The sequence below is a fragment of the Bos mutus genome, chromosome 10 (genome assembly GCF_027580195.1).
Source record: "Bos mutus isolate GX-2022 chromosome 10, NWIPB_WYAK_1.1, whole genome shotgun sequence".
Taxonomy (NCBI): Eukaryota; Metazoa; Chordata; class Mammalia; order Artiodactyla; family Bovidae; genus Bos; species Bos mutus.
In genome coordinates, this window is record NC_091626.1 from 24,112,439 (window position 1) to 24,125,221 (window position 12,783).

General features: G+C 43.9%; 1 protein-coding gene across 6 annotated transcripts in view; it reads right to left on the bottom strand.

Moving 5' to 3' along the window:
• The window catches only part of PSEN1 (presenilin 1), a 67,236-nt gene extending 58,923 nt beyond the window's left edge, over positions 1-8,313 (bottom strand). For 2 of the 6 annotated variants that reach the window (XM_070377588.1, XM_070377587.1), the window contains exons 1-3: positions 8,159-8,313; positions 588-669; positions 367-494 (exon numbers count right to left, since the gene is read on the bottom strand). In XM_070377588.1, the coding sequence (XP_070233689.1) occupies positions 367-441 (75 nt within the window). In that variant the 5' untranslated portion in view covers positions 442-494; positions 588-669; positions 8,159-8,313. Of the gene's footprint in view, positions 1-354; positions 495-587; positions 670-1,249; positions 1,306-2,674; positions 2,693-8,158 lie in introns of those variants that run through there. The other 4 variants (XM_005893824.2, XM_070377584.1, XM_070377585.1 and 1 more) reach the window with 3 other exon arrangements.
• Positions 8,314-12,783: the final 4,470 nt, after the last annotated feature.

Genomic DNA, 12,783 nt, shown 5'->3' on the forward strand with positions numbered 1-12,783 from the left:
CAAGAACCAGGCTGGCCAGGCACTGAAAAACTAAAACCAAATAAAATGTACTCAGCCCACAGAAGAGTAAGAGCAAGCTAGGTAGAGTAATAAACAGCTGGGAAGTTGGAGAAGGCATCAGAAAGGGAGGTGATGTCTGAGCCAGGGAGGAACTGTATCAACAACCAAGACTCACGCAGCCTCGCGTCCCCTGCACCAAATGGGACGGTGCTTTCCCGTACTTGAAGTTCCGCAAATATGTAAATCTGGTAAAGCTGACAAAGCCTGCTCGGTCCTGTGCTTCTCCTAGAGGTGAGGGAGGGTGGTCAATGAATCCACCGTCTGAAAGGGTAGTTGCAGAGGTTGACACTGTACCTGGCTACGTACAGTATTGCTCAGGTGGTTGTCCTCGGACATCTGTGCATTCTGGAAGTAGGACAAGGGTGCAGGTAACTCTGTCATTGGAGCAACTGTATAGATATACTTTTCCACAGAAAACAGAGCCTCTTGGGATTCTGAAAAAGGGAAAAGGAAAACAATCTTTTGTGCATTACAATTATTCTGTTATTCTGAAACACTTTCACAAATGACTTTTTGCAAAAACAAACCTTTCTTTCATGTGTTTTCCTCCAGGCCACGCTTTCTAAGGACCTCACAGGCTGCTGTCACTTGCTGGCTCCTGGATTAGGTCTGGAACAGATTTTACTGGGTTACCAAGAGTTGGTTAAGTTCTAGTAAATCCATTCACACCAATTAAACACTTACAAGACTAATTTGTAAACCGGAAATGCATTACTATGCCAAGACCTTCAGGTGACAAACTTTTGTCAGCTCAAGTTACTTCTTGGTAATGAGTAGATCTACTTGAGAAACCAATTATTTTCAATCACTATCATATCTAATGATTTCAGATGTAGAGCAAAGGGTGCTAAATGATCTTAAAGAATGTTCTTGTCAATGTTCCTTTTGCAATCCACCTTAATTTATATCACCATAAAATTATGTTTTGTGTTTTTAATTTCTTTTTATCATCTCATTTTTTCCTTTACCACAATGTTCCAAGGCAGAAGAACTAGATAATATATTTATTTTACAAAAACAGAACGGGACCCAAGTTCAGTGAGTTGCTTAAAAGCATTCAACTGGGCAGACCAAGACCAAAACCACAGACTCCTGACCCCCAGCTCCTCCTCTGCCTCCTCGCACAGCCTTGCTCACACACATTACTCCATCTCCCAGACCTCACCCTCCCATGTGCCTGTCTGGGTACCTGAATGTCCATCGGCCAATTCCTTAGGACTTCAACTTTGCTTTTTCATTGAAAGTCTTCAGAAATACAGAAGAAAAAAAAAATGGTTTGCATACCTAAGCAATACTCTAATTCATTTAAAGTGTCTAAAACATTACCATGTACATACTTAAATGAAAGCACGTTGTCAATGTTGTTTCATTTCAGGATCTTCTATCCTCTAAATATTATTCTTTCTTATTCTAATGATTTTTTTCATAAAAAACCACATAAAGCAACTTTTTCCTCTAGTAAAGGTATTGACTTTCAATTAACCCTTATCACCTATATTTAGATCATTTAAATCATGACAAATTCATAATCAAGGTATGCTTTCCTTTCTATCCCATGTATTTTTGGGGGGCCATGCCATGAGGCATTGGAGTCTTAATACTCCCACTAGGGATCAAAACCATGACCATGCCGCCTGCAGTGAAGGCACAACTACTTAACCACGGGACCACCAGGGAAGTCCCTATCCTACATGCTTTTAAATACTGTGCCCACTTTTCGCCTCCCCTCCAATTTACTATGTGCCCATAGTAAGCTGGAGTGAGATCAAAAGATTGCAAATTAATATTAACTTAAAAAGATGGAATTATATAGTGAGACAGTTCTGTTTAAAATATATAATATTAATTTGTTTTAAAAAAAGAAAATGAAAAAAAGAAAAAATAAATAAAAGAAAATGAATAAATAAAATTATTTAAAAAATAAAATGAATTAAAATTAACAGCAGACTCAATGGCTACTTTTAGGGGAACTGATCACCAGAAGGGGGTACACAGGAAGCTTCTGGAGTTAATGGTAATGTTTTGTTTCTTGATCTGGGTGCTAGTTACACAGAGGTGTCAATCTGAAAATTCTCTGAGCTCTACACCTATGATCTGTGCACATTCCTATATACTTCTATTTAAAAAGTCAAATAGATTTTTGAAGGTGTATACCTATATTTAGGGTTTGACAACATGTATGCTAGCTTACCCAAAAGGGAGGTGGATTCCAGCAGAATAGTTATATTCTCAAAGTATTGAAAGCAAATGTTCTGACCTATGCTTCTAGATTTTTAAAAGTTGACTAATTGAGAAGCAAAAGGCAAATAAGAAAGAAAAAGATACACCCAACTGAATGCAGAGTTCTGGAGAATAGCAAGAAGAGATAAGGCGGCCTTCTTAAACAAACAAGACAAATAAATAAGAGGAAAACAGTACAACAGCAAAGACTAGAGATCTCTTCAAGAAAACTGGAGATATCAAAGGAACATTTCATGCAGGGATGGGCATGATAAAGGACAGAAAAGACCTAACAGAAGCAGAAGAGATTAAGAAGAGATGGCAAGAATACACAGAAACATTATACAAGAAAGGTCTTAATGATCCAGAAAACCACGATGATGTGGTCACTCACCAAGAGCCAGACATCCTGGAGTGTGAAGTGAAGTGGGCCATAGGAAGCACTACTATGAACAAAGCTAGTGGAGGTGATGGAACTCCAGGTGAGCTATTTAAAATCCTAAAAGATGATGCTGTGAAAGTGCTGCAGTCAATATGCCAGCAAATTTGGAAAACCCAGCAGTAGCCACAGAACTGGAAAAGGTGTCTTCATTCGTATTAGGTATTATAAGTAATCTAGAGATAATTTAAAGTATACAGGAGGATGTGTATAGATTATATGCAAATATTATGCCATTTTATATAAAGGACTTCAGCATCCAAGGATTCTGTTAGCCACGGGGTGGGGCTTGGTGGGAGTCCTGAAAGCACTTGTCCTCCATCCCCGCCCCCCACCAAAGGACAACTGTATTTAAGACACATCTGTATTTACATGTAAAACACTAAGGCTAAGGAAAGGTGAAAGAATCTGCTGGTGTACAATTACAGGGCAAGTAACAGCAATTCCAGAAACCAAATATTCTGACACCCAACCGGCCCAGGTCCTTTGCCAGTTCACCTGAAGAAAGCTCATGCCTCCACCGATGCATTAAAGATCACAGTGCTGCAGGGTGACCCTTCCCAGAAGAACTACCCGGTATATGGAGTTCAGTAGGAAGTGGAGGGGAGAAGGCAATGGCACCCCACTCCAGTACTCTTGCCTGGAAAATCCCATGGACAGAGGAGCCTGGTGGGCTGCAGTCCATGGGGTAGCTAAGAGTCGGACACAAATGAGCGACTTCACTTTCCCTTTTCACTTTCATGCATTGGAGGAGGAAATGGCAACCCACTCCAGTGTTCTTGCCTGGAGAATCCCAGGGACGGCGGAGCCTGGTGGGCTGCCGTCTATGGGGTCACACAGAGTCGGACACAACTGAAGCGACTTAGCAGCAGCAGCAGCAGCAGCAGGAAGTGGAGGTAGGCAACAGGGCTAGCAAGGTCTCCAGTCAGGCCTGGAGAACAATCAAACATTGTTGGTACGAAGGGGCAGGCAAAGCTAGATTTGATTCAGGGCCAGTAACAGCTGAAAACAATTGATGACTGCATGGAGAAGGCCAATGACCCACTGTCCCAGCAGCGTGGCAAAAAGACACTACTGGACCTTAGAACATTACGAACAGTGCCCTGAGAACAAGAAAAGACAGTTGTTGAGAAGTGAGGATCTTTCACATGACCTGAATTGCAGAGGGAGTGGGATGTAAGTAGATTTTGGTGTTTTCTCTCTGGCCATCTGCTAAAGATTTTCTGAGGCTGATAAAGCACAACACTTGAATTCACTGCTATTCATTTCCTTTTTCTCAAAACACTTGCTCAATCAGATAAAAGGAAAAAGAAATCCTTTTCTGATGGGCAGCTGTAATTTCTTTCTATTATACACAAAGACTAAAAGCCCCAGGAGAATACAGATAATCTCGAAGTTTTGATGTGCTGAACAGAAAAATCTATCTAACCAGAAAACCTTCTATCCATCAGCACTTTAAAAAGTATCACAGGACCAATGCTTGAAATCCCAAAAAGAAGCTTATTAAAAATTCATTTAGGGACATACCAACAGAAAAGTATCTTTCTGTCTCTCACTACATCCCAAGGTAACAAACTAAAATTAATAATTTAAAATTAATCTAAAACATCAGGAATACAGCCTAGAAAGACTCTCAATTTTAAGAGATTAGGGAGCAAACAATCTCCCCAGTCCCACAAGAGGCTTCGTGAAGGTGACAGGCCCTAAAAAGAGCAAACACAGTGACATATCCAATTTGGTGATTTTTTCCCCCTGCTTCCTTCCTTCCTACTCTACTGTGAACCATTTGTGGTAGATTAGATTATTATTTAGCATATATTCACTCCCTCCCCCAACATGCCCAAGAAAGGATGCTGAGCTTGGTTCTGTGAGTTGCTTTGGCCTCAAGGTGAGTGCAGTCTACTACCCACTCCATGCCTTTGGGCTCAACACAACAACTTCCTTTGGTCATGGGATCTTGGCAGATGCAGCACAAATAGTTAAAACTGTGCTTGTGCAGGGGGCCCTGCCTTCCTGTACTTCTGCTGTCCCCTCAAGAACTTATTTGGGTAGCCACTGCCCCAGAACAAGAAGGGCAAAGCAGAACTGCCCTAGCTGTCACCTTTAAGAAGAGTGAGAGCTAACGCTCTAAGGCACTGAGTTTGGGGGAGGTCTACTATGTAGAGTTATCATGGTTGTCTTTAAATAATAATGGTTATGTGGGCTCAGAAGGTGCAATAAAAAATGAACGACGACATAAACGTAAAATCTTTTATCTGAAACCCTTAGGACTAAACAGGTTTAGAATTTATATATTTTTTGGATTTTGTAAAGTTCAAAGTGAAAGTCGCTCAGAAGTGTCTGACTCTTTGCGACCCCATGGACTATACAGTCCATGGAATTCTCCAGGCCAAAATACTGGAGTGGGTAGCCTTTCCCTTCTCCAGGGGATCTTCCCAATCCAGGGATCGAACCCAGGTCTCCCGCACTGCAACAGGAGGCAAATGCCATGATTTATAATGCTCCCCCAGGGTATTAGATAGAGCCACAAAATCAAACACACTAATAAATATGTAGTGAAATATATAAGAAGTCCTAAATTACATAAAGAGGTTCAGGTTAGAGTCTGCCGTCAAATGATTTAGGAGCTTTTGGACTTGAGAACTGTGGATATGGGACCATGGTCCTGTATTATTACTTATATAGTTAAAGAGATTCTTTTCCTCTCAAATTTCATTTCAGTAACTCTACATGGAAGATGTAATTACAATGCGTCATTGTGGAAAATCTGTTGTGGAAATGGCAGAACATAACTAATCTTTAACAAAGAAAAGGACTATTCACAGTTAATTTGTAAATCATTGACTATTCTCAGCAATGCATTCTCTTGTTCGCTTAGATCACCTTAAGGAACTGTACAAGGCATAGCCAAACACGAATACCCTTTAATCAACAAACACTTGTTGGGATTCTTCTACACAACCACACACTGTAGGTACGAGGGGTGCTAGTGCATCCGATGATGCTTCTGGTCACTTAAGGTGCTTACTATCTAGAGGGGAAGACAGAGAAGAATGTTTTTACATTAATAACATGTTGAAATAAAATTATTTAGCTGTACTGAGTTATATAAAATACATTATTCAAATTAACTTCACCTATTTCTATCTTTAAAAAATTTGCTCATCAGAAAACTTAAAACTGACCTTTGTAGCTCTCAAGTGATGTTTCTATTGGACAGTGCTATTCTAAAGCTTCAGCTCTTTCTCCGACAAACAGGCTTAATATTGAAAATCCCTGACAACCTTTTCCTTCCTGAAGCTTCCCTCCCTTCCTCAGTTTAGTGACACTGCATCGTGGAGATTCTCCTCCCACCACTCATTCCCCTCAGCTGGCTCCTTATCCTCTTCCACCCTCTCATTATAAGTGTTCTAGGCTCTGCCTGGGCCTCCTTGTCCCCCTCCTTTTCTCAGGCTTCTCCTCCACTGTTTCAAAATCAACTGGTAAGGCTACTTATGTTTACATCTCCAGGCCTGTCCACGGATATTTCAACTACTGGCACTTGAAAAGTGATACTTTCAAACCGATTTCTCCTCTTCCAGACGCTCTTTTGCTCCTAGCTTTCTTATTCCTATGATTGTTTCCCCCATTTTCTAAACAAAGCCTCCTAGTCAACTTCATGTTTTACTCCTTGCTTCCCAATTGGCCAGTCATATCCTTTTCATAGTTTTCCTCCTTTCTAAGTCTCTGTCACCACCAAAGGCCAAATTTTCATTATATCCCACCCGGTTCATGCAAAAGTCACCTCAAATCTCTCACTCATTCTAGACCTTACGTACCTAAGGCAAAGTTCTTGTCACAAAACTTATTAAGAGCAAAGCTCAAAACACCTTCCAAATCTGCCTGGAATTGATCACACAAAGGAGAGGCACTATTAATTTTTCAGAATACATCCAAAAGAAACAAGTCTCTCCCTGAAATCTGAGGTAAAGCAGTGGGAGAGCAGAAGCAGAGGGAACCTGGATCCCTTTGTGAGGGAGGGGAAGGGGACCACAAAAGCCTTGCTGACAGACAAACTTTCTCTTTCCTGCTGGAATGATTCTCAGAGACCAACTCCAATCCTCCAGTTCTTCCAAATGGAAATTCACGCAGCAGTCTAGGACCAGAGGCAGCCACTAACTTAAAATTCAGCACCACACCGTATCCACTCCGAGGAAAGTTATGCCCAGAGTTGTGATAACTATTTACCCAAGGAAGATGAGCCGACGAATGTAAAAACAGATGTTAGATAGCGCTTCTATCATCTACTTTTCTCTGGAGAGAGGAGGGAGGAAATCCATGCATTCAATAAATAAGCTTCTTTTTCATTGTTAAGGGCTTGTTAATAAATGGAGGTGGGAGGGGGTTTACGTTGGCAGAACTCTGTAAATGAGTAAAAGAATTGAAACTGGCTTTGGCAGGTGACTGAATCAGCCAAATGCAATCGGCTCCCAATCTCGTTCCTGTTTTTATCCTCCTTCATAAGAGTGATTTAAAGTGCACACTGGGTACCGGACGCTTCGAATCCAGAGTGCCGCTCTTCGTAATACACCCTCTGATATAATGCCCTCCTCAATTCAACTCCGAGGGTGAAAACTTTCCATGGTGCAAAATAACTCAAGTAACAAGATGCCTTTAACCAGATGTAATCTCCACCTGCCTCAAACTTGAGAGAATATTTATGACTTTTACAACGTGCTCTGCCATATAGTGATTTGCCTGCCATTCTTATCTCCCATAGTAAACCTTGAACGCTTTATCCTCTTGTCCAAAGCAGGCAAACAACCCTTGTAAAATCATTAAGTTGACTTTTCTACCAGAGAAGCAGACACTTATGTGAAAGGAATCTGCGGGATCAAAAAGCCAAGTATCTAAAATACGGGCAAAGCACTGGACATATAAGCCTCGCGACAGTCCAAATTAAAGCAAAAGCATCAGACCCCGGTGTTTTCCGCCTCGAACTGAGACAGAAGGAAATTAGCCGAGTGCCACTCGCTTCCCCTGGACAAGGACACACTCAGGGGACGAGGCGTGGAGTTTCACCAGTTGCTCAACAAGACCCAGCGCAAGGCGCTTCCTCTTTTCTCTCGCTCCAACTCCAGGCAAGACGGTCAATCCCTGGCCAAAGCACCTGCGCCCAGCTGTCTTCGGGAAACCAGCACTTCCAAACCAAGGCTGAGGGGGACTCTCTTCAACCGGACTGCGCGCCGCGCACGGCGCCCGAGAAACGGGCCGCCCCTCCTGGGTCCCCACATGAGGTTCCTCGGTCCCCGCCCGACCGCGCCCCGCGCCTCATCCTCGAGGACACCGGCTCCGTGGCCCGGATGGCGACAAAGGGCCCGGCCCTGCCCGCAGCCGCCCGTACTGGCACCGGATGTGAGGCGCGTTCCTGTCACCCCCAACTCCCCTTCGGGAACCTACCCTTTCCTCACCGCCACCACCACCGGCCTCTAGCAGCCGAGGTTCCTTCCCGAGCATCCGCTATTTTGTTTCCGATGTGAAATCGCGGCCTTTGGAGCTGATGACCCAGGCCCCACCCAAAAGGCTTCACCGGTGCCGTCACTTCCGGCCCGGGCGTCGTTGGTGACCCGCCCGCCGAGGGGCGTGGCCTTAGAGGGGCCCCAGCGGCGGAGAGGCGGGTCCCAGGGGGAGGGGTGGAGCTTCCGGTGGTGGCGATTGAGGCGGGGGACCTGGCGCTCCAGTCCGGCTTCTGACCCCGCCCCAGGTTCACCAACCCCCGTCCCCGTGGGCGCCAGCGCGGGGCGGGGGTTATCAGATTAGAGCTGCTCCTGAGCTGAGGATCAAGATTGCTACGTAAACTAGACCTAGTGTGTGCTTCTCCCGGCCTACAGGTGATAGTACGTTAAATCTAAGGTTTCTTTCATTTCTCTACAGGACCTATTTGCATAGCGTTTCTCAATGCAAATCAGCGGCACCACAATCAAAAGGAAAAGATAAATTGTAAATCCCTGTGCCCTCCAGTTCAGTTCAGTTGCTCAGTCGTGTCCGACTCTTTGCGACCTCATGAATAGGCCTCCCTGTCCATCACCAACTCCCGGAGTTCACTCAAACTCATGTCCATCGAGTTGGTGATGCCATCCAGCCATCTCATCCTCTGTCGTCCCCATCTCCTCCTGCCCCCAATCCCTCCCAGCATCAGGGTCTTTTCCAATGAGTCAACTCTTCGCATGAGGTAGCCAAAGTATTGGAGTTTCAGCCTCAGTATCAGTCCTTCCAATAAACACCCAGGACTGATCTCCTTTAGAATGGACTGGTTGGATCTCCTTGCAGTCCAAGGGACTCTCAAGAGTCTTCCCCCAAACCACAGTTCAAAAGCATCAATTCTTCGGCGCTCAGCTTTCTTCACAGTCCAACTCTCACATCCATACATGACCACTGGAAAAACCATAGCCTTGACCTTTGTTGGCAAAGTAATATCTCTGCTTTTGAATATGCTATCTAGGTTGGTCATAACTTTCCTTCCAAGGAGTGTCTTTTAATTTCATGGCTGCAGTCACCATCTGCAGTGATTTTGGAGCCCAGAAAAATAAAGTCTGACACTGTTTCCACTGTTTCCCCATCTATTTGCCATGAAGTGATGGGACCAGATGCCATGATCTTCGTTTTCTGAATGTTGAGCTTTAAGCCAACTTTTTCACTCTCCTCTTTCACTTTCATCAAGAGGCTTTTGAGTTCCTCTTCACTTTCTGCCATAAGGGTGGTATCATCTGCATATCTGAGGTTATTGATATTTCTCCTGGCAATCTTGATTCCAGCTTGTGCTTCTTCCAGCCCAGCGTTTCTCATGATGTACTCTGCATAGAAGTTAAATAAGCAGGGTGACAATATACAGCCTTGATGTACTCCTTTTCCTATTTGGAACCAGTCTGTTGTTCCATGTCCAGTTCTAACTGTTGCTTCCTGACCTGCATACAGGTTTCTCAAGAGGCAGGTCAGGTGGTCTGGTATTCTTATCTCTTTCAGAATTTTCCGGTTTATTGTGATCCACACAAAGGCTTTGGCATAGTCAATAAAGCAGAAATAGATGTTTTTCTGGAACTCTCTTGCTTTTTCCATGATCCAGCAGGTGTTGGCAATTTGATCTCTGGTTCCTCTGCCTTTTCTAAAATCAGCTTGAACATCTGGAAGTTCACGGTTCACGTATTGCTGAAGCCTGGCTTGGAGAATTTTGAGCATTACTTTACTAGCGTGTGAAATGAGTGCAATTGTGCAGTAGTTTGAGCATTCTTTGGCATTGCCTTTCTTTGGGATTGGAATGAAAACTGACCTTTTCCAGTCCTGTGGCCACTGCTGAGTTTTCCAAATTTGCTGGCATATTGAGTGCAGCACTTTCACAGCATCATCTTTCAGGATTTCAAATAGCTCAACTGGAATTCCGTCACCTCCACTACCTTTGTTTGTAGTGATGCTTTCTAAGGCCCACTTGACTTCACATTCCAGGATGTCTGGCTCTAGGTCAGTGATCACACCATCATGATTATCTTGGTCGTGAAGATCTTTTTTGTACAGTTCTTCTGTGTATTCTTGCCACCTCTTCTTAATATCTTCTGCTTCTGTTAGGTCCATGCCATTTGTCCTTTATCGAGCCCATCTTTGCATGAAATGTTCCCTTGGTACCTCTAATTTTCTTGAAGAGATCTCTAGTCTTTCCCATTCTGTTGTTTGCCTCTATTTCTCTGCATTGATCGCTGAGGAAGGCTTTCTTATCTCTCATTCTATTCTTTGGAACTCTGCATTCAGATGCGTATGTCTTTCCTTTTCTCCTTTGCTTGTCACTTCTCTTCTTTTCATAGCTATTTGTAAGGCCTCCTTAGACAGCCATTTTGCTTTTTTGCATTTCTTTTCCATGCGAATGGTCTTGATCCGTCTCCTGTACAATGTCACGAACCTCCGTCCATAGTTCATCAGGCACTCTATCCATCAGATCCAGTCCCTTAAGTCTATTTCTCATTCCACTGTATAATCATAAGGAATTTGATTTAGGTCATACCTGAATGGTCTAGTGATTTTCCCTACTTTCAATTTAAGTCTGAATTTGGCAATAAGGAGTTCATGGTCTGAGCCACAGTTAGCTCCTGGTCTTGTTTTTGCTGACTGTATAGAGCTTCTCCATCTTTGGCTGCAAAGAACATAATCAATCTGATTTCGGTGTTGACCATCTGGTGATGTCCATGTGTAGAGTCTTCTCTTGTGTTGTTGGAAGAGGGTGTTTGCTATGACCAGTGCGTTCTCTCGGCAAAACTTTATTAGCCTTTGCCCTGCTTCATTCTGTATTCCAAAGCCAAATTTGCCTGTTACCCCAGATGTTTGACTTTCTACTTTTGCATTCCAGTCCCCTATAATGAAAAGGACATCTTTTTTGGGTGTTAGTCTAAAAAGTCTTGTAGGTCTTCATAGAACTGTTCAACTTCAGCTTCTTCAGCGTTACTGGTTGGGGCATCGGCTTGGATTACTGTGATACTGAATGGTTTTCCTTGGAAACGAAGAGAGATCATTCTGTCGTTTTTGAGATTGCATCCAAGTACTGCATTTTGGACTCTTTGGTTGACCATGATGGCTACTCCATTTCTTCTAAGGGATTCCTGCCCACAGTAGTAGATATAATGGTCATCTGAGTTAAATTCACCCATTCCAGTCCATTTGAGTTCACTGATTCCTAGAATGTTGATGTTCACTCTTGCCATCTCGTTTGACCACTTCCAATTTGCCTTGATTCATGGACCTAACATTCCAGGTTCCTATGCAATATTGCTTTTTACAGCATCAGACCTTGCTTCTATTACCAGTCACACCCACAACTAGGTATTGTTTTTGCTTTGGCTCCATCCCTTCATTCTTTCTGGAGTTATTTCTCCACTGATCTCCAGTAGCATATTGGGCACCTACTGACCTGGGGAGTTCCTCTTTCAGTATCCTATCATTTTGCCTTTTCATACTGTTCATGCGGTCCTCAAGGCAAGAATACTGAAGTGGTTTGCCATTCCCTTCTCCAGTGGACCACATTCTGTCAGACCTCTCCACCATGACCCGCCAGTCCTGGGTGGCCCCACATGGCATGGCTTAGTTTCAATGAGTTAGACAAGGCTGTGGTCCATGTGATTAGATTGGGTAGTTTTCTGTGATTATGGTTTCAGTGTCTGCCCTCTGATGCCCTCTTGCAACACCTACCGTCTCACTTGGGTTTCTCTTACCTTGGACATGGGGTATCTCTTCAAGGCTGCTCCAGCAAAGCACAGCCGCTGTTCCTTACCTTGGACGAGGGGTATCTCCATATGCTGCTCCTCCTGACCTTGAACGTGGAGTAGGTCCTCTCGGCCCTCCTGTGCCCGCGCAGCCACCCCTGACCTCGGGCGAGGGGGAGCTCCTCTGTGCCCTCCACCCTCTCCCTAATGAATCAAGACTTTTGGTGGGTTTGGAGAACCTTAGAAACTGCATTTTAAAAAACATCATCTGGGATTCTTGGGTTCCAAGTTTAAGAACCTATCTTCCTAGATAGTAAGCTTTCAAAGCATGACTGTCTCATTTTTGTAATATCCAAATGTTACAGAGTAACTGGTGCACAGTGATTTGCCCTATGGTCCTTTGATTTTTTGCCATCTGCCAACTTTCCATTCAGATGTCTATAAAAACAGTACCAATAACTAACTCCTTAAGTAGCAGACCACACACATACACCTATCTGAAAGCTTGTGTGTGTTAGTCGCTCAGTTGTGTCCTACTCTTTGCGACCCTATGGACTGTAGGCCATGGGACTCCTCTGTCCATGGGATTGTCCAGGTAAGAATACTGGAGTGGGTTGCCTGTGCCCTTCTCCAGGGAGTCTTCCCAACTGGGAGATGGAACCCGCATGTCCTACCTCTCCTGCACTGGCAAGTAGGTTCTTTACCACTGTAGACACCTGGGAAGCCCCTTAACAATGAATCAGTTCAGTTCAGTTGCTCAGTCGTGTCTGACTCTTTGCGACCCCATGAACTGCAGCACATCAGGCCTCCCTGTCCATCACCAACCCTGGAGTCCACCCAGAC